This window comes from Lutra lutra, chromosome 7 (assembly GCF_902655055.1).
Source record: "Lutra lutra chromosome 7, mLutLut1.2, whole genome shotgun sequence".
In the NCBI taxonomy this organism is placed as follows: domain Eukaryota; kingdom Metazoa; phylum Chordata; class Mammalia; order Carnivora; family Mustelidae; genus Lutra; species Lutra lutra.
In genome coordinates this window covers 41,389,049-41,408,827 of record NC_062284.1, presented here as the reverse complement: position 1 = coordinate 41,408,827, position 19,779 = coordinate 41,389,049, and the positions used below count along the sequence as shown (strand labels likewise).

The following is a 19,779-nucleotide window of genomic DNA, read 5'->3' as shown; positions in this document are numbered from 1 at the left end:
ATCCAGTGTGTAGTTTACACTTACAGCACTTCTCAGTTTGGACAGGACACCTTCCAAATGCTTGATAGGCACGTGTGGCTGGTAGCTGCTATATATTGGGCAGTCCAGTTACAGAGATGCATGGCCTCCCATACCAGAGTGGTATGTTTGCTACAACCAATGAACCTATATGGACACCTCACTGTCATTCAAACTCATAGTTCACATTAGGGTTCACTCTTAGTGCTATACATTTTGTGGGTTTTGACAACTGTATAATGGCATTATAGTATCTTACAGAGAAGTTTCATGGCCCTAAAAGTCCACTGTGCTCCACCTCTTCATCCCTTCCTCCTTTCCCTCTAATTCCTGGCAACCACTGACCTTTTACTGTCTCCATGGTATTGTCTTAACCAGAATATCATATAGTTGGAATCATACTATGTATGTAGTATGTAGCCCTTCAGACTGGCTTCTTTGGTAATATGCATTTAAGATTCTTCCATGCCTGTTCATGGCTTGATGGTTCATTTCTTTTCAGTTCTGAATAATATTCTGTGGTCTGGATGTACCATGGTTTATTTATAGAGCAAGACCTTTTATAATCAGGATTATATCCCAGCAGTGGAACATATTTGGGGGTAGGCCGTGACTGAGAGCTGTGGGTATAGGGGTAATTGGAATAGCCTTAATTTTCTTTTTGCTTTGCTTAAAACTATTCAGTGGGGGTGCCTAGGTGGCTCAGTCATTAAGCGTCTGCTTTTGGTTCAGGTCATGATCCTGGGGTCCTGGGATTGAACCCCATATCAGGCTCCCTGCAGGGATCCTGCCTCTCCCTCTCCCACTCATTGTGCTTGTATTCCCTCTGTTGCTGTCTCTCTCTCTGTCAAATAAATACATAAAATCTTAAAAAAAAAAAATCAAACAACTATTCTGTGATCATTAAGAAGAGAGAGGGGGTGGTCTAGGAGAGGGAGATCAGAATGAAAATCTTCCAGAGATATGTCCATAAGCACAAATAAGGGCGAATCTTCTTACATCCCTCTGCCTCCACCCGACACAGACTGGAATCTGCTTAGTTCACAGTGTTCTGATAAGTTAGCAAATGTCTATGTCAAATACTCCCTCCAAGCCAGTTTTACGAAAATATTTAGACCATGCAAACTGTTGGGAGAATGGAAAGCTGGATTTGCATGGACACAATTTCCTTGATCAAAGAATATTAACCAAAGAGACTGAAGCAGGAGTTATTACAATTCAGATGTCAAATCCACTGTTTCAGGTTACAGCTCTGCTCTATTTTCCTTCTTTTGGGGATGATGATGCTGAATGACCTATCTTGTCTCAGTTGAGATAAATTTCCTGCTGCTTGGGCACTCTTCATTGGCAGACGTTGGTGTATCAATTCCGAGAACTGTGTGATTGCAAAGCTGGAAAGCCAATTCATCAGGCTATAGTGTTGCTGCCTGATTAAGTGTATTAACTGGAAGATGACTTCATTTCAGCCCTTTTGAATCTTAAATACAAGGGATCGGTCTTTCTTGGGATGAGTTAATGTCAGAACATCTGTCCATGGTCTTTTTCATAAATAGCTGCATATCTTCTAGGCATTGGTGAGCTAAGAAAATAATGGATAATAATAAAGGTTCTATTTAGGAATGGGCCAGCGTGCAAGTGTTGTTGATTTCAGGTCCTTTTCAATAGGGAACATTACTGGTGAGAAACACAGAAGCAGTGGCTGGTTGGACAAGCTTGTCCCCCCCCTTTTTTTTTTTTTTAAAGATTTTATTTATTTATTTAGAGAGAGTCAGAAAGGGAACACAAGCAGGGGAGAGTGAGAAGGAGGAGCGCGTTTCCCGCTGAGCAGGGATCCAACAACCATATGGGGGATCCATCCCAAAACCCTGGGATCATGACCTAAGCCTAGGGCAAATGCTTAACAACTGAGCCAACCAGGTACCCCAAGCTTATCACTTTTTATAAGAAGTGGAAGACTCAGTTTTATCCTGTTCGAACAAGTTGCATGAGCCGTGGGGAACATTTTGTTTTTGTATTCACAAATTACATCTACCCCAGTTCTGTTTACACGGAGCATGAGAAAGACTGGCTACTTCTTCTACTTCTTCTATTTTTTTTTTTAACTTAAGATTTCATTTATTTATTTGAGAGACAAAGAATGAGAGAGAGATCTTGAGCGAGGGAGGCAGAGAAAGAGGCAGGAGCAGACTCCTGCTGAGCAGGGAACCCAATGCAGAACTCGATCCCAGGACCCAGAGATCATGACCTGAGCTGATGGCAGACCCTTAACCCACTGAGCCACCCAGGTGCCCAGACGGACTACTTTTGTAGTCCACCCAAAACCTAAGGCAAACCATCTCTCAGCTTAATTTGCCCAATCATAAGATAGAAATTGCACCTATTTGCAAAGATTGCTCTAATATCCTCAGATGAAATGGTCCAAGAAATAGAGATTAGTATAATGAATCACTGCGCTTCAGGGGAAAAGAAAGCCTCTTCGTAAATACTCTTGTTGTACTTTTTTCCTCCAGCTTCCTTCAAAATGTCTACTGTTCACGAAATTCTCTGCAAGCTCAGCTTGGAGGGTGATGTAAGTATATCATTTTGTGTAATTTTTGCAAATTAGATGTCTCTCTGGATAACTATGCTACTCTCTTTCCTTGTACATCTAAGGACAATGAGAACAAATATACAGTTATTCCCCTCTCTTCATTCCCCTTTTCTTCACCATTACGTTTACTGTTTCTAGTAGTTCAATTTGACAGAAATGTTATGGCACTAGAAACTTTTTTGGCATCACCTTAAAATTGGACAGGCATTAGGGACACTGGGGTGGCTGGAGTTTTATCCTGCTATATACTTAGTGTGTCATTGGTGGTAATTGCCATGTTGATACTTGAGTTTTAATGTCATACCCTGGCATTTTATTAATGATTGGCATAAGCTACAGCCATATCAAAAATGACCCTTGTGTTTTGGACTTATTACAGTGTCTGTGAAATTATTCTAGACAAGGACTTACATGTTTGTTGTTGTTTTAATTTAACACCCAGGAAATCTTTAATCTAGAAAAACTAGGATAGTTGTGTGTGTGTTTTTTGTTTTGTTTTGTTTTTTAGCTAAATAAATATTCTAATTCATCATGTTTGCTTTTTTGCTTTGGCTATCAGGGAGCTCAAAATTATATCTAATTGTCTTTCACAGGAAGTATGTGAACCTGGAAATTCTGATGCTTTGTTTTATAGTCAAAATTTTCTTAAACTATATGTGAAATTACAGGTCATTGCAAATACTTTCAGAATCAAGTAGAATATAAATTATGAATATGTAAAAATATTTAATAATTCCATACATCTTTCGGGTCATCCTGGCAGAAATGGCTTTTACAAAAACTCAGCAGTAACCCTGGTTTGTAGGCATATCTTACAGGTACTTCAAAATGCACTCTCACTGAAACTGAAATACATCAAAGCACTTGACAGCAGTCTGGATTAGGTGGTACTGCTGTATTCTCTCTGGTACCAGCCATCAGATGTTTAGATAGATGATGTCTATGCAGACATGGGTTGTATGGAGTATAGAGCCCATCTATTTTTAATCTTCCCTCGTGGAACTTGTGCACACTGTTGCTGGCAACACTTACAAGCTGCATGTTGAGGTCCAGACAAGTCCAAGAGCTAAACAATTTTTTTTTCTTAATGGATCTGATCATTAGATAGTTTTTAGTATCAAATTTCAGAAAAGGCTTTTTGTGTGGCCTTTGAAGTTACTTTAGTATAATGCATCTCTCTGTGGAGAGATGGGACTGCAATAGAAAATATCATGTTTCCCCCCATATTTTGGAGGAAGAAAAAAAAATCACTTTTCCTCAATAACTTGATTTTTGAGACAGTTCTATGGGTAATAGGTTCAGTTATCCATTTAGTTTTGTTTCTAGAAGTTTTATTAAAGATATGCAAAATTTTCCTACTTCTTGTTGTTTTTGGAGTAAGTTGACACAGCACCTAGGAAATGAAGCCATATGTGATACGGCTCAATGAGCAGACTGCCTGCCTTTGTAAATAATTGGTGGCATTGTTAATAAATAGGGAAATGTTTTTCTTAGATTTCCATCCACATTTTGTAGCCACCATAACAAATAGAGTATTTCAGAATAGCCCTTTGTCCTTACTTTTTTCTGAATGTATGTTCCATCTCCATTGATTTAATCTTATTGGAAAGTTTAGTAAAATTAGACGGAAAATACTTTAATAATCCACTGTGCTTCAGAGGTATACGTGTTAACTGGATTTACTATTTGGCCAGGATGGTCACAAGTACATTTTGAAATACTCTGTTCAGTCCTCCACTTAGATTTCTGGCTTTTCCTGGGAAACATTTGAGAGGATATCATCTTAGTTACTTACCTGTATATAACTGCACTCCTAATAAAACCAAATGAATGGGTGCTGGAATGCCTCTTGATGTTTTGCCTGTGGGTGGAAAGGTAAGTCAGGGCACCTCAGGCTCTGACTCTTCCCAGAAACTGAACTAAAGCAAGGCCATCCCATTACGATGGGCATTATGTACTTGGGGGAGGTCGTGGAGATGGATGAGTCTTGAAGTTGAAGGTGGATGGTTCTACTGACAATCAAAACCACGTGGTCCATCTTCTGCATTCCCTTTGCTTTGGGATTGGGTAACAGGGTGGAGGGAAGCTGTAAGAGCTCTCAAGGAAGGAGAGAAGTTAATGCTTGGGATAGAAGGACTGATGTAGACACCTACTACTGTCCTTGCTTCAGTCTGGGATGGAAGTGGGTCCATCAGATCAGGCAGGGTAGTGGGCTTTGAAAAGCATTGGAAAAGGAGGAGAGTATGATTTAAAAGGCCATAAGAAACAAAATTTAAAGAAAAATATGGAAAGGGTGATAGGAATAGGGTTAAAAGCATAGTGTTAAAGAGAGCAGAGGAGAGAGCGGGGAGCAGGAACTTAGCGAACACAAAGAGGATGTGGGCCAGGAGGCCTGACCACCTTGGTGCCCCGGTTTCCCTCACTTGTCTGATAGTCTGAAGCAAGCAAGCCAGCATTTTACATTTGCATTTTGAGGAACTGTGAGCTCAGCAATACAGGCCCGGTGGAAATTCAGATGCCTGTAGCAAAAACTTGGCCAAACACACTTGTCATTCAGGCCTTTCCACATTTTCAGCTTGTTTCAAATCGTTGCTGGCCCAGTTTAATGCTTTTCAAAGTCTTCCCAGATAAGTGGTGGTTTCCAGTGCCCAGCTTTGGGCTGTCTGCTTTTGAACTTGGACTAGAAGTAGAAGTGAAATACAGATAGCATTTTCTAAACTAGCTGAGCTTTTGAAGATGAAATCTTATTAGAAACAATGAAGTTTCTTATTCTCTGTTGTGAAGACACATTAATACTTCCCTAGTTACATAGTCTACAAATGATTTGAATTGTTTAAAGAAACAATAGGAGAAATCTATTTCAGGGATACTTCAGCAGGAGGATTTTAAATGTGTATGATTTGAGTATGTTTGTCTTTTAACCTCAGCACTCCACGCCCCCAAGTGCATATGGGTCGGTCAAAGCATACACCAATTTTGATGCTGAGCGTGATGCTCTGAACATTGAAACGGCCATCAAGACCAAAGGTAGGTGACATTTGTCCTTCTCTTGTCAGGCTGACAATGACTGAGGCATTTTTAGTTGTCTCTTCATTCTCCCTCATATCTCTGTTTACTGGTCATTTGAAATTGTCCTCAAGCTTTACTGGAGTGGATCTAAACCTTCCCCATCTCACCGCACCCACCCCTCCTTCCCTCCCTTCCTTCATCCTTTCCTTTTTCCCTTCCTCTTCCTTCTTCTCTTTGGAGAGAAGACTTAAAACATGAGAAAGTTTTGGGTTTTTTTTTTTAAGATTTTATTTATTTATTTGATAGTGACACAGCGAGAGAGAGGGAACACAAGCAGGGGGAGTGGGAGAGGGAGAAGCAGGCTTCTCATGGAGCAGGGAGCCAGATGCAAGGCTTGATCCCAGTACCCTGGGATCATGACCTGAGCTGAAGGCAGACGCTTAACGGCTGAGGCACCCAGGTGCCCTCATGAGAAAGTATTTTAACCAAGGAGCCTAGGGACAGGGAAACAGGCCTCAACTGAGAGCTGGAGGCCTGATTCCCTGGGTATGTGTTTTGGCCTCAGGTCTTTACTTTGAGGCTTCAGTGTCTCTTCTAATAAGGAAGAGGTTGGTCATGGTGATCCCTAACTGGCCTTTTTTTCCTGAATTCCCAAGATTTTTCAGTACATTTGTTGGAAAAATGCTGGGAAAAATTATACTGCTTTGCTTTTAGATCTATTGAAGAAAAAACTCGGGTTTTTTTTTTTTTTAACCCTACTGGTTACACCATTCCTTAGACCTGGAGCTTGAATTAGAAGAGCAGTCAGAATGAGTGTATTTCCTGGAGTTCCAGGATGAGTAAGAGAGGGCCAGAAAGCATAAGAACTTCCCTTCGAAATAAAGCAGATAAAGCATTTGATTGGGTGGGTCTGAGTAAGAACTTGTTCAGGTCATCCTTGTGCTGTTTTTTGTGTCTATAAAAGTCAGTGTTCAGCCTCTCTGGCTTATGTTAATGAAGCGTGTGTCTCTAGGATGGCCCCATCCCCCAAATCCCTGGGCATTCTGATTATTGTGGTGATGCTTGTGATTCACCACACTCTTTCCCCTTTTAGACAAAGCACTTCTTTTCACTGTGAGGCTAGTTGAGATGTGTACATGACCCAGCAGCCAGAGCAGCTGCTGATTCACACCTTTGCTAAAGAGCCATGGGCGGTTTGCTCTGGGAAGTCCGGTGTTTTAACTTACTGACACTTGTACAGTTCACATACGAGTGACCGACAGACTGGGAACCTCAACCAGGATGACCTAGGAACCCAAAAACGAGAGTGATCACATGTCCTGGCTTATTTACAGATGCATTATTTACTGATTGTGCCCCTTTTCACTCTCAGAATTGTTTTGTCTTGCTAAAACCCTTGGAGAGGGGCGCCTGGGTGGCTCAGTGGGTTAAGCTTCAGCTCAGGTCATGATCCCAGGGTCCTGGGATTGAGTCCCACATCGGGCTCCTTGCTTGGCAGGAAGCCTGCTTCCTCCTCCTCTCTCTCTCTCTGTCTGGCTCTCTGCCTACTTGTGATCTCTGCTGTCAAAAAAAAAAAAAAAAAAATCTTTAAAAGCCTTGGAGAAACTGGTGACTTTGTTTCCAGAGGTAGGACGGAAAGGAGAAAAATCATTTATGTCCTGTGGCTCTGACTGGACACAAGGATTTGCATCATCCTAAAGCAGCCTTACAGTTAGTTCCCTGGGGACATGGCATATCTCCCAGAATGACTCCCTGGACAACTGGAGGGAGAATAAGGAAGCATCCAAATTAGACCTTTCATAAGTCTTCTCTTTTTGATGCTTTCAAATGACCATACTTGTCAAAGGCCAGGTTGGGAAGTCAGCAGGTCAGTAATCAGAAAATGAGATTGAAAGGTGCAGGCTCATCTCACTATTCTCTTTGGCAGAGCTGGGGTGTAGTGGGTGAGAGATTGTGCAGTCATGGTTCTTCACATCTTGGCTCTGCCACTCATTTACTAACCATCTGACTCTGGAAAAACACTTAACTTCCTTAAGCTTCAGTTTCCATGTACAAAGGGGGGCTAATCAGAGTTCCACCTCACACAGTTGGGTGGTATGAAGTGGTGCCTGCCATTAGACAGTGCTCAAAATGTGTTATCTCAACACACACACACTCACACACACGCACGTACACACACAGGCGCCTGCGTGCACATGCCATGATCCACTTGCCTAAAACTCACCCTGTCTCACTATCTGGGTGTGCTTACATTCCTGGAGTTTCCCAAGAGCCCCTGCAGAAACACACTTAACTCCCCTCACAGTTAACTCATCTGACAGAGATGGTGCCTTGTACAAGCTTGAGACAAAGGCTGCTTTTGTCCTTGCATGAGAAAGCTTTTAAGCAACCTGGAATGTAAAGATTGCGCAAATGAGCTCTGGTCATAGCTGAAACTCCCAGGGTAATAAAAATGCCTTCAGGCTCTTTCTGAGTTGGTTGGAAAATACTGTAGTTTCTAAACAGAGACGTCTGGAGGGGTGAGATTTGGATTCCTGCATTCCAGTGTAGTCAAAAGCAGCTGACATCACCATGATCCTGGTTGCCACTATTGATTGAGTGCTCATTATAGGAAAGAAAGCATTGCGCCAGGCACTTTAGGAATGCTCTTCTTAGGTGAACTTCAAATTCATCCTGATGTAGTGTTATATCCTCTGCACAGTTTATGGGTGACAGAGTTTAGGTCTCTTGGCCTTGGTTTAAATTGGGATTTGGTCAACTTTGTCCAGCCCTAGGCCTGTGTTCTTAAACACCTCCATATTGTGCCACCCACCTGAAGACCGGACTTTTTTCCTTTGCCATAAGTTATTTTCAGACATGAAAAACATTTTGCAGTTGTGAGTCTGTTGATCTCAGATACATGACGTATTTGTGGCCCAACTTTAGGTCCCCTGTTTTCTCTTCATACTTAATGCCAAGTGACTTCAACTTAGGACCACTTACTTGTTTTTGGTGCCTAGTAATTGTAGAAAGTAACTGAGTTTTCTTGAATTAATTCTCTTAGTCTCATAAAATAATTTCTGGATTGTCAGTGTGTTTGGGAACCTTATATCCTTCTAGGAAATTATTGAGGAGAAAGAAAATTATATTCATATAGAGCTCAGTGTACCAAAGATGTTAATATCTGCATTGGTTAGGGTAACAAAAAACCAGGCTAGTTGGGGAAAGACTTAATAGGTTCTGGTAACTCCCTCTGTGTTACACAGAATATCTGTAGACTATGAAATGTGAAAAATAAAATTTATGAACAATTTTTAGTGAAATATAGTTCACATACATACAATTTGCCTATGTAAAATGCACAATTCAATTTTTTTTTAAAAGATTTTATTTATTTATTTGACAGAGAGAGAGATCACAAGTAGGCAGAGAGGCAGGCAGAGAGAGAGGGAAACAGGCTCCCCGCTGAGCAGAGAGCCTGATGCGGGACTCGATCCCAGGACCCTGAGATCATGACCCAAGCCGAAGGCAGCGGTTTAACCCACTGAGCCACCCAGGCACCCCGCAATTCAATTTTTTAGTGTGTTTACCGAGTTGTGCAACTGTCACGGTTTTGGAATGCTTGTTTTAACATGCATTCACCTTAGAGTTGTTAGTTGTAGAGCTGATTCTTTTCCTTTCTTGTGCTTTCAGTATATTCTGTTTTCCAAATTTTTTATGAGGACATGTATCAACTTCACAAATGGAAGGCAATAAATTTAATTACAAATAGAAATAAAGTCAGTCATTGGGAAAGTTAACATTCCTTTGTCCCTTTCCTCTTCCTCTTGATATTTGTAGATAACTCATTTCACTTTTATAAGTGAGCTAATTAATATTTTACCCTCCCGTTTAAAATGTCTTCTACCTTCAGTGTAATTAAGAGGCTTGCGCCACACTTTCACCCCACTCATGCCTCCAGCCCTTTACAGGAAGAACACAATGCTTCGTAATTGCTGTTTCCTTGACATCAAAGAAAACAAAGGGTAAACCTCGAATACCTATAAACAAAGGCCAAAGCCCATGAAAAGATGACTGTCTGGGCCTCCATCTCCTAGGTAGAGTAGCCCAGTACACGTGCAAGCTGTGCCAAGTACAGAGTTCTCTGGGCATTATCTGCTCTGTCTGACCGACCATGGACTTCCCTTTGGTCTGAGTGCTCTCAGGAAAGAAAGCTGAGAGCAAGTCTGGAGGGTCCTTCCCTTACTATGAAACAAAGGATGATAAACTGGAACAGGCCTGGCGTGGGGGGATTAGAAAGAGGGGCCAAGCTGAGTGAGATCTGGACTGGTCATGGGGATGGGAAGCAATTACTATTACTCCTTCCCCTCAGCCTTATACTCTCTCACCTAGGCTGCATGGCTTCTGTCCTCTTCGTGCGTCTCCTTGCTTCATCCACTGCAGAGTCTTTCTCTAGCTTCATCTCCAGGCTATTTGGAAACTTTACTCTAACAGGAGTGTGCAGCCCCCATCTCGTGGTAGTGTTAGCCCACTTCTCACACTCAGGTGCTTCCCACTGACCTCTCGGAGTGAGCCCATACATAGCCTCTTCTCCATGCTTTCTTTGAGGAAGAGGCAGAATCACTTATTCCTTGGTCTGTGTCTCAGATACTTCATGTGAGGAATTTACAGCTCTTGTCATATTGTGTTGTTATTTATGTATGGAATTGTTTCTCCCACCAGAATGTGAGTTCCTTGAGGGCAAGGATTTTATTTCATTAAACTTATTTAGTCTTATTTACACAACCCCTGAGACTGTGTGAAAAAGTAAATATTTAATCTATATTTAAATAGTAGTCAAATGTACACAGATCCCATACCACATAAGGTGAGTGCAGAGAAGGGGGACACGTGGCTGGTGAGATGAGGCCGCAGAGGACATTCCAGAATCTGGGCAGTAGCCAGAAAGGGTAACAGTCCCCTAGTGAGCTTTGATCTGTTTTCACAAAATGAATTTAGCTTATGCTCATAAGTCTGCTTTTTTTTTGGTTTGAAGGGATCTCTGTATTTCTTGAGTATGTTACCTAAATCGAATGCATGGTTGTTTTGTGTATACTCTGGCTTGAGGTAGACTATTTAATTACTTACCTTAATTTATGTCTAGTTTGAAACTGAATAAAACCATGCAAAAGTAGTAATATTGCTTAATTAACAAGAGGTTTCTGAGACTTAAATCTGTAGGAGTCTCTTGGTCTAGATTGGCCTTGGGTTAAATATATACTGTGGAGTGTACAACACAGCTGTGAATGGTTTACCATATGGGTCCAAATAACTAGAAAGGAAAGTCAGCTAAATTAGAAAAGGATGAATCCAGACTACATAAAATAGATTGTAATTAGAAGCAGCACAACCCCAGAGTTAGTGTAAGTGCCAATAGACTGGTACAGCTTTGGTCTCTCTCTCTCTAAAGGGGTGGGAAATGAGTTGCCCTATTATTATTGCCAGTTTTGATTTTAGCAGTATTTGTGTTCTCCGGAAGGGATGCAAAACTGAGTGTTTTTTTTCCCCCCTTGCAAGCACAAGAGAGAAGCATAACTGCAGCAAGTTTTTGCACTTATTTTTTTCTTACACTTTTAAAATGGAACCATGTTTTCTAGCATGGCCAAAAATACGAACATCCCATGCCAGTGGAAAGCAGGCCAGGATGTGTATTTTTGGTTTCACCTGCACACCTGGAGGAATATTCATTCAGCTGAGACAGCAATTAGGAATAGAGTCTCTTGAAGATGCCAGGAGGCAGATTGGCTCAGAAAGGTGGCTTCGCTCCTAAGGGGCTAGGGGGGGAAAGCCTACCAGAACCCTTAAGTCTGAGGGACAGTGTCCTTGTGAGAAAGGTCCCTGTGGCTCACGCAGCCCAGGCCTTCCCATCCTCCTGTACTGGAAAGGAGGAAGGGAACCTTCTCTTCACGGAGGCCTTTCCCTTTGTGATTAAGTTTACTTTCGACTGAGTTCTCGTCTTTCGGCAGTGCTGGGAACAAAGAGGGACCAGTGCTGAGTCACGGCTACCTTTGCTCTGAGCACAGATTTTCAGATTTTCCTCAAAACGATCTTTGTCTGCACTGGTGTATAGATGTCAAACCTGAGCCAAAAAGTCCATAAAACATGGGTGAAGGAGTCCCTGGTGCCTTTCTAATGGTAGGCATTGGCTTTTATTGCCTGCCTCTAAGCTCCTTTTTTTTTTTTTTTTTTGTAAAAACTGGTACCTCTTTTCCCTGAGGAAATTGGACAAGGACACTGGGTATAGTAACCAGATTCTTTTCTGGTGTCTGCAGTGCTAAGGCAGTAAATATTAACTTCTTCACTATCAATTGAGTTAAGGATGGGGATAATGGTTTCTCTTACATCTGTTCAGATTTTAAAATTTTCTGTCTCATGAGGCTAATAGAGTAGCCGGGCACAAAATGGTGCTTGCATGTTGCATATCAGCCTTCATTTACAATTTGATTTGGTTTGAATTTTGGATGCTGGCCTACTTTGTGTTTTCCTGCTGGTCCTGTGGAATATTTCAGAACTATAATTATGCATGGAAGGCAGACAGGGTTCTAGGTTATTGAAGCATACAGTCAGGTGGCCAAATAGAGGGCACTGAAATCCTTCCTAAGGGTCTCAGCAGAGGTGACATCAGAGCAGAATGGAAACAGAAGAAATTCGATTTGGGGACCAAATGTTCTTCTCAGGCACTTAGCTAAACCACACTTGGCCTGAGTTAGGACCACAGCCACACTGTGCCAGTCTTGGGAGACGTGCTGGTCTCCCCAGCCCCCTCCTACCCCATGCAGCCCTTGTTTTCTCACTCATCTCTCAGGCAGCTGCCACAGCCTTGAAACCAGGCTGGTAATCTAATGTGTGCTAATGGCCAAAGTGTTCCCCAAGCCCCTGTTGCCCTCCACTTTCATTGACCCAAAACAGAATGCAACCAAGAGGCAGGCCTGCGACAGAGAAGCTGACTGTGGAGAAGGTAGTAGACATGGTCCGAGTCATTAACTGGGTCTATCCTTTCTGCATCTGCCTAAATGTTCTCATAATCTCTTGTACAGAGTGAGAAACCGAGGCACAGGAGGTAACTAATGTGCCCAGATAGTATAGTTCTGAGCCCCACATCATTTCTGAAGCATCTGTCGCTGCTGCTGATCTAGATGCCTCCCCTTTTCACCTGTTCCCCCATGTGAATGTCCAGCTTCTGGTGGGACCCTCTGGATACAGAGAGCTCACGGCTGCTGAGTGATCCCCAGGAGTGACTCCGAGAGCAGGAATTCCAGGCCATGCAGCACTGTGGCTGATGGTGGGAAGGATATTTTGGGCAACTGTGTGTGTACCTCTCTGTCCCTGAAGTCACTTCCAGTAGACAGATGGCTTGTTGGCATATTAATTTTGTTGGGAGGGCCTGCCCCTTTCTCACCATGTTATTAATGGCTATCCATGGAAGAGCGTTTCTAGCTCTTTCTGTTGAAAAAACCTCATTTGGGCTATCTCTTCAGTGGCCATGCACTATTAGTGGGTAACAAATCCTTATGTACAGATGATTAAATATGTGTATGTTTGGATATACTAAATAGTAAGTCCAGTTCTATAAACATATGGACACGTTACTGTCCCAGATCCTGTTTAGGAACTATTTGGAAGAGTGTGGTATGAAGAAGTATGAAAGTATAATTTCGGAAAGGTACCAGCATGACTCATAGAGATATGGGATGAACACATCAAACATTTATTTAACTCAAAGGAGGTAAGACTGGTTCAAGGGACATTTGAAAGACTGGGTGTTGGGGCGCCTGGGTGGCTCAGTGGGTTAAGCCGCTGCCTTCGGCTCAGGTCATGATCTCAGGGTCCTGGGATCGAGCCCCGCATCGGGCTCTCTGCTCAGCAGGGAGCCTGCTTCCTCCTCTCTCTCTGCCTGCCTCTCTGCCTCCTTGTGATCTCTGTCTGTCAAATAAATAAATAAAATCTTAAAAAAAAAAAAAAAAAAGAAAGAAAGACTGGGTGTTAATAGGCACTGAGGGAAGAATGTTGAGATAAGATTGCTGGCGAGACCATTGGTATCCTACAGGGCACTGAAGCCATGACCTTTAGACCATAATCTCCAAGTTAACTTGTAACCCCGCAGAGCTTGTGGCCCACAGTAGTAAGTTGAGTGAGAGCATACCCTAGAGACACAGTCTTAGATCGCCCTGTTAGCCACGCTGGGAGGCCCCTTTAGCCACTCTGTCTTCCTCTTGCCTTATTTTTAAATTTTGGGTACTTTTTTATAACAGGAGACAGGATAGCCCAATGCAGGGAGCCCGGGTCTTGAATCCTGGTTTGAGTCCCAGCTCTGCAAGTGACTTGTTTGTGTCACCTTGGGCATGTCCCTGCCTTCTATGAGCATTTATTTCCTCGTGGGTAAAAATGAGGATGACAGTAACACCTGTCTCTTATGGATGTGGTGAAAATTACATGGTAGAATTGTATAAAGCACTTAGTAAATGCCTGGCACATAGTAGGTGTTCAGTGAGTGACTGATGCTATTATAATAAGCAAAATCCACACCCATGGATCTCCTCTCTGTGGCCTCCCACTGACCTTCGTGTTGCCGAGATGATTTCTTCTGAGGTTTGATACCCATATCCCCAGTAATCTAAGCTGAGGCATGTTTTTTCCCATCATCTAGATAAGGAATCTTTTTTTTTTTGACCAGTCAGCCACGCCCATAGGGCCTCCTGAGCCTTCATGAAACAAAATGAAATCCATTTTCTTTGTGCAGTCAGTGTGTCTTGGCAGATGTGAGTCAGCATCCTGTTCAGAATGGCCTCTTGGTTCCTTGCCATGGACAATAAAGACACATTTTCCATGGAATGCCAGATGTGGAGCTGACTTGGGGTTTCCACCCGTAGAGAAGGGGAGGAAACTCCAGGAGGCTGATTTTGTGATTTTGGAGTTAGCATTATGTTAGACTGCAAGTGTTCTTTACGTTTGAGAAATACAGTGGACGGTTTAAGGGACCTGTGACCCCAGAGTTTCCTCCTGAGCTCTGCTGTCAGCAGCGCCTCCCTGTGGTATCACTTGGCAGAGGTGTCAGTGTTCAGTGAGCTCGCAGGTGTTTTTTCTTACCTGGGTTATTTGGACAAAGGGAAGCATTACTTTCCCTGAAATTGTAATCGACTCTGCATCTCACAGGAGCAATTGGTAGAAGTGACTTAAAAGTCTTCTATCTAAGCAGCGCGCTGACTGCCTCATGTTGACTGGCATTCAGAGCAGTGACTGACCTTCCAGGGGCCCCAGCTAAAGAGTTGTTGGAAACATTTTTGTAGTTAGGTGATACACTTCCTTTCATTTTCATGAAAGGAACGAATACTGATGAAATTTACTGTGTTGTTTCCCTTCAGGAGCCAAATTTGTGTCTTCGTTCCTTACCAATCTTAAAAATTTTAACTTCTGTCAATTTTGAGAAGAAATTAAAAAAAAAATCTGCCTGAAACACAGAACTTACTGTGTTTTCACCCACGTTCTGTAGGGACCCCTATCTGCATCACTGTTTCCCATTGTGAGCGTTTGCTTAGGTTACTTTGACTTTCCACACGAAATACAAGAGGAGTGGGATGGGAAAAGGAACATTATTCAGGTTTGTTGCTTTTTTTCTTTATGCTCTTGCCCTGACCGCCCAGTTTCTTTTAGGCCCTGGGCCCCTTCTGCCTAGCAGATGCTTCCTTATGCACTGAATGGGATCTGAACATGGGAATCCAGAGGGCCAGAGCCTCATCTCCCGGGCATCTGCACCTATGTTAAAGTCATTAAATATAAAGCTTTCCCGGTGTCCTGGCTCTTGCTATGCCTTGTTGATGACGACTGTGCTGACATAGGTGGCTGAGTACCTAGTAATCATCCTTCTGGCCCCATCCTGGGCAGAAGTGGTGAGAAACCGGATGACCCTTGTGGCTTCAACCTGCACTGAGCTATTTTCCACAGGAATAAACTGCCTCACCAATTATGATAGCAGGTTGAGAGGAAGCAGCAGTGTTCTGAAGATAAGATGGTTAAATCCCACTGGCAGAAGTGTATATTCTGGTGGTCCGACACAGGACATGCCTTAAGTGGCTTTGACTAGGCAGTTGATCCGGGGGTCCGTGATTTCCCCCCACCCAGTTCCCTTTGAAACTTGCAGACAGTGGTATGAGAGAAAGAGCTTATGTAGGTGAGGTTCTTAGAAGGGGGGGGGGGTGTCCACAGCAGAAATAGCTCCCGTGTCTTTGTAGTTGCTGGTATTAGCATTTGTGTAATGGATCCGATTGTTCATGTGAAGGGGTCCCAGCATGTTGGATGTTGCATCTCAGCAGGCTGTTCACTTGGTAAATAATTTAAGTAAAATACATTTAGATTCCCTCAGACTATCATAGTTGCTGCCACCTACGTGAGATCCAGTTAACCACTCGGGCTCTTTACAGGGATTTCTAATAATTGGATTGAATTCTGACTCTGTTGGCTGGATGCTTAGCTGCTGTGAACAGAAAGGCAAAAAAGCTGTCTCACTGACTCTAAGAGTGTGGGACTACACTGCAGTCAGTGTAGTGAACTCGTCAGGTGTTTTTTTCTTACCTGGTTTACTTGGACAAAGGTAAGCTTTTCTGGCCCTGAAATTGTAGGCGAAGCGACCCTGTCCCTCACAGAAGCAGTTGGTAGAAGTGACTTGAATCTCTACGTAAGCAGATTTCTAAAGATCTTTGCATTCCTCATGCTTATCTGTCTCTGTTGGTGATTCTCAAATAAAAAGTGACCAGATAGCTGGTTGAAATGCTGTTTGCTTGGTCCATAGTTCTAAGGAGGCTTTAATCAGTAGATCTTAGGTGTGGCCCAAGGGACTGTGTGTTAGTAAGTGCCTCATGGGATTCTAATTCAGGTGGGCTTCTGACCACATTTTGACACAAACATAAACTTTGCATTTGTTTCCAAGGGAGAATTATTTTTGTGGGTCAGTGTTGTTGGTGTGTGTTCAGGTCAGCAGCTCCAAAATTGCTTTCAGAAAATACTAGATTTGAGGTTGGAAGATAATGATTGATTTTGTTGATCTCTGGCATTTTCAGATTTGAGGAAGAAGGGTTGTTTTTTTTTTTAAGATTTTATTTATTTATTTGAGGGAGAGAGAGAGAATATGATCAAGGGGAAGGGGCAGAGGGAGAGGGAGAGAATATGAGCAAGGGGGAGGGGCAAGGGAGAGGGAGAAGCAGTTTCCTGGCTTGGCAGGGAGCCAGATGTGGCGCTCCATCCCAGGACCCTGAGATCATGACCTGAGTCGAGGGCAGAGGCTTAACTGAGTGAGCCACCCAGGCGCCCCTTGAAGAAGAAAGTTAAGTGTGAAGCAAAAACACTTATAAGTAATGGTTTTCCTAACATGAAATTAGAGCCATAGAATATTTAAGAGAGTGAGAGAGAACACATGTAGGGGTAGGCCTGCAGGATTGTATCTGTTAGTGTTTCATGGAAGTAGAACTGGAGGTCATTGTTCAAGTGCCTTACTTGTGCAGATGTAGAAACTGAGATCTAAACAGGCCAGATGTTTACACACTTAATAGTTTCAGTTTCTCGAGCATCAGCTTCTCCATCTATAAACTAGGAAGAAGGCCTATCCTTACTGGGTAGTTGTAAAGAATAATAAAGCAATCTCTGTTAGGATGTTGCAGAAACCAAGGAGAATTATGTAGATGTTGCAATTATTATGCATATTGTGTTTTATTCTAATTGAAGTATGTAGAACCATGCTGGGATTCTCTCAAGGTAAAGTCACTAGTTGATTCTAGATCAATGACTACATGTCATTCACAGTGTATGTAAAGAACCTTTTTTATGGCATTATGGTGAACTTTGAAAGTTATATATAATCAAAAGAAAGAAAACTTTACAGTGTCCATAAGTCCATAATTCTACCACTCACATGATCACTATTAAAATTTTGGTATAAAGGCCTCTATTTTCTTGTAACATGTACATGTATTTTACAAAAATTGAGTTATACTGTATATATTGCTTTGCCACCTGTTTTGTTTTGTTTTATTTTACTTAACAGTATATCATGAACATTTTTCCATGTCACTTAATATTTTATGCCATCATTTTGAATGACTGTAGTATCCTATTATTGGGACAGAAGAACATTTATTTAACCAGACTCTTATTGGACATAGGGAGTGTTTTCCCTCTATTTTTTGATACTATATATAATACTGAAATAAGCATCTTTGCAACTGAATCTCATATATAGCAATTGTAATTCTCTGTTGACATTGGTCCTCTAAAAATTGGAGGTAAAGTTATAGATGCTGCACTTAAGTGATTAACGTACTAGTATGAACTCACTCTGAAATGAGTATATAAATACAAAAATAAATGTTACCTATTTTTATACCCAGAAAATCTAACTTGGCACATTTTGATCTAACATGTTTGAGAGTTGAGGGTACCTTCTCTGTCAGTTTGTTCATTGCCTCTGCCTCGAAGCATTACAGTTCTGATATTTCTGTTGCTTGGGGACTCCTGATTTCCTTTAGGTCAGGCTGTTTGCCATTCACATGTGACCTTGTGGACTTAACTCCTCTCTCCCTTGCCCAAGAATTACCTATCCAATTATGGCAAAGACTATTCCTTTTATTAAACAAAGTTTATAATCGGTTGGGAGGGAGACCTTTCATTCTCTGAATTCTTAAAATCAGGCTTTCTTCAGTTAAATGGCATTTTAGGAGTATTTCTGATATAAAATTGGAAACTTTCAGATACAAGAAGGCATTGCTTATCTTTGTAAATACACATGTTCCAATTAAAATAGGTACTAAAATATTTTGGTGGCACTTCAAAACTCCCAATTTAGATTTAATTTAGATTAAAACACTTACTCTTTTTAATAAAGTTATAAAATTGATTATTAAAATTGCCTATTGAAGATTAAAAACAGTGGAACATTTATTTTCCTTAAAAAACAATTTAGTCTTCAATAAGTATGATTGTATTAATCAATTATGCTATTAAAATACAACTGCCATATTAAATCTGATTCATTTGTCATGACAGTTTCTATAATTATAGAAATTATACCTAGCTGCTTATATAGCCGTAATCCTGCAATAAATATAAATAATGGTCTCTATTAATTCAGTTCGCAGTTACTGTCTATTAAATCCCTGGTTAAATGGCAATTTGGGAACCTTCATTTAAAATCCTCCTAAATCTTTGTTGTTCCATCTGGCTGCCAAAGCCCCACAAATACACCTCCTACGGTTGATTCCAGAAACCAGTTTATGAATAAAATAGTTTTTTTTAATGCAGATATTCAAAAGGTCCATTTAGGTTTGAGGTTTACAGCTGTTAGGATAAAAATTGGGTAAACGCATTTGGTGGAGGGTACTGACGAAGAGGACAACACTTGATGTCCTGGTGTTTTGGTTTGAAAAACAGTATATAAATTTCAATTTGATAAACTGCTTAAAACCCTCAATGTAAAACCCAAAGGACTAGAGCACATGGGTGATAACTATTCCCAACTTGTATTTCCATAGGTGTGGATGAGGTCACCATTGTCAACATTTTGACCAACCGCAGCAATGAACAGAGACAGGATATTGCCTTCGCCTACCAGAGAAGGACCAAAAAGGTATAAGCAATTTCAGGGGGTGGGGGGGCATTCCTTTTAGAATTTCATTTCCTTAGGCATTGCTTTTTCTTTTTATGGATTCTGGCTTGTCCCGGCAAGAGCATTCTAGAACTCTTGGGTATCCAAGGTTTTCCTCTTACATCCTTATAAGAGTCATCACTCATACTCCTGATCCCTGGAGTGCTTGGAGCTCATCCATAAAGACCATGCCCTCCTCCAGCCAGAGGGTGTGGAGGGAGCTCTGCTGGGAACATAAAGTTAGAAGGAACTGGGAACATCAACAATAGCAGGTATCGTGTCTAGAATGCTTGCTCTGTGCCAGGCATGTAGTTCTCTACATGTAGCAACTCATTTCATCTTTATGACTTCTGCTAGCTCTTGATAAGATGTTTCTAATTTAATCTTAGGACACTAGCCTTTAGTTAGCATTGATCCTGATAGGCTCTCCTGACTCTTAAAAAAAATACTTGAATTCTTTTTTTTTTTTTTTTTTTTTTTTTTTTTTTTTTTTTAAAGATTTTATTTATTTATT

General features: G+C 41.6%; 1 protein-coding gene across 2 annotated transcripts in view; it reads left to right on the top strand.

The window, feature by feature from the left end:
- Positions 1-19,779, top strand: part of ANXA2 (annexin A2) — a 44,701-nt gene that overhangs the window by 9,586 nt on the left and 15,336 nt on the right. For both annotated transcript variants that reach the window (XM_047737002.1, XM_047737003.1), the window contains exons 2-4: positions 2,529-2,587; positions 5,536-5,635; positions 19,153-19,247. In XM_047737002.1, the coding sequence (XP_047592958.1) occupies positions 2,540-2,587; positions 5,536-5,635; positions 19,153-19,247 (243 nt within the window). In that variant the 5' untranslated portion in view covers positions 2,529-2,539. The remainder of the gene's footprint in view (positions 1-2,528; positions 2,588-5,535; positions 5,636-19,152; positions 19,248-19,779) is intronic.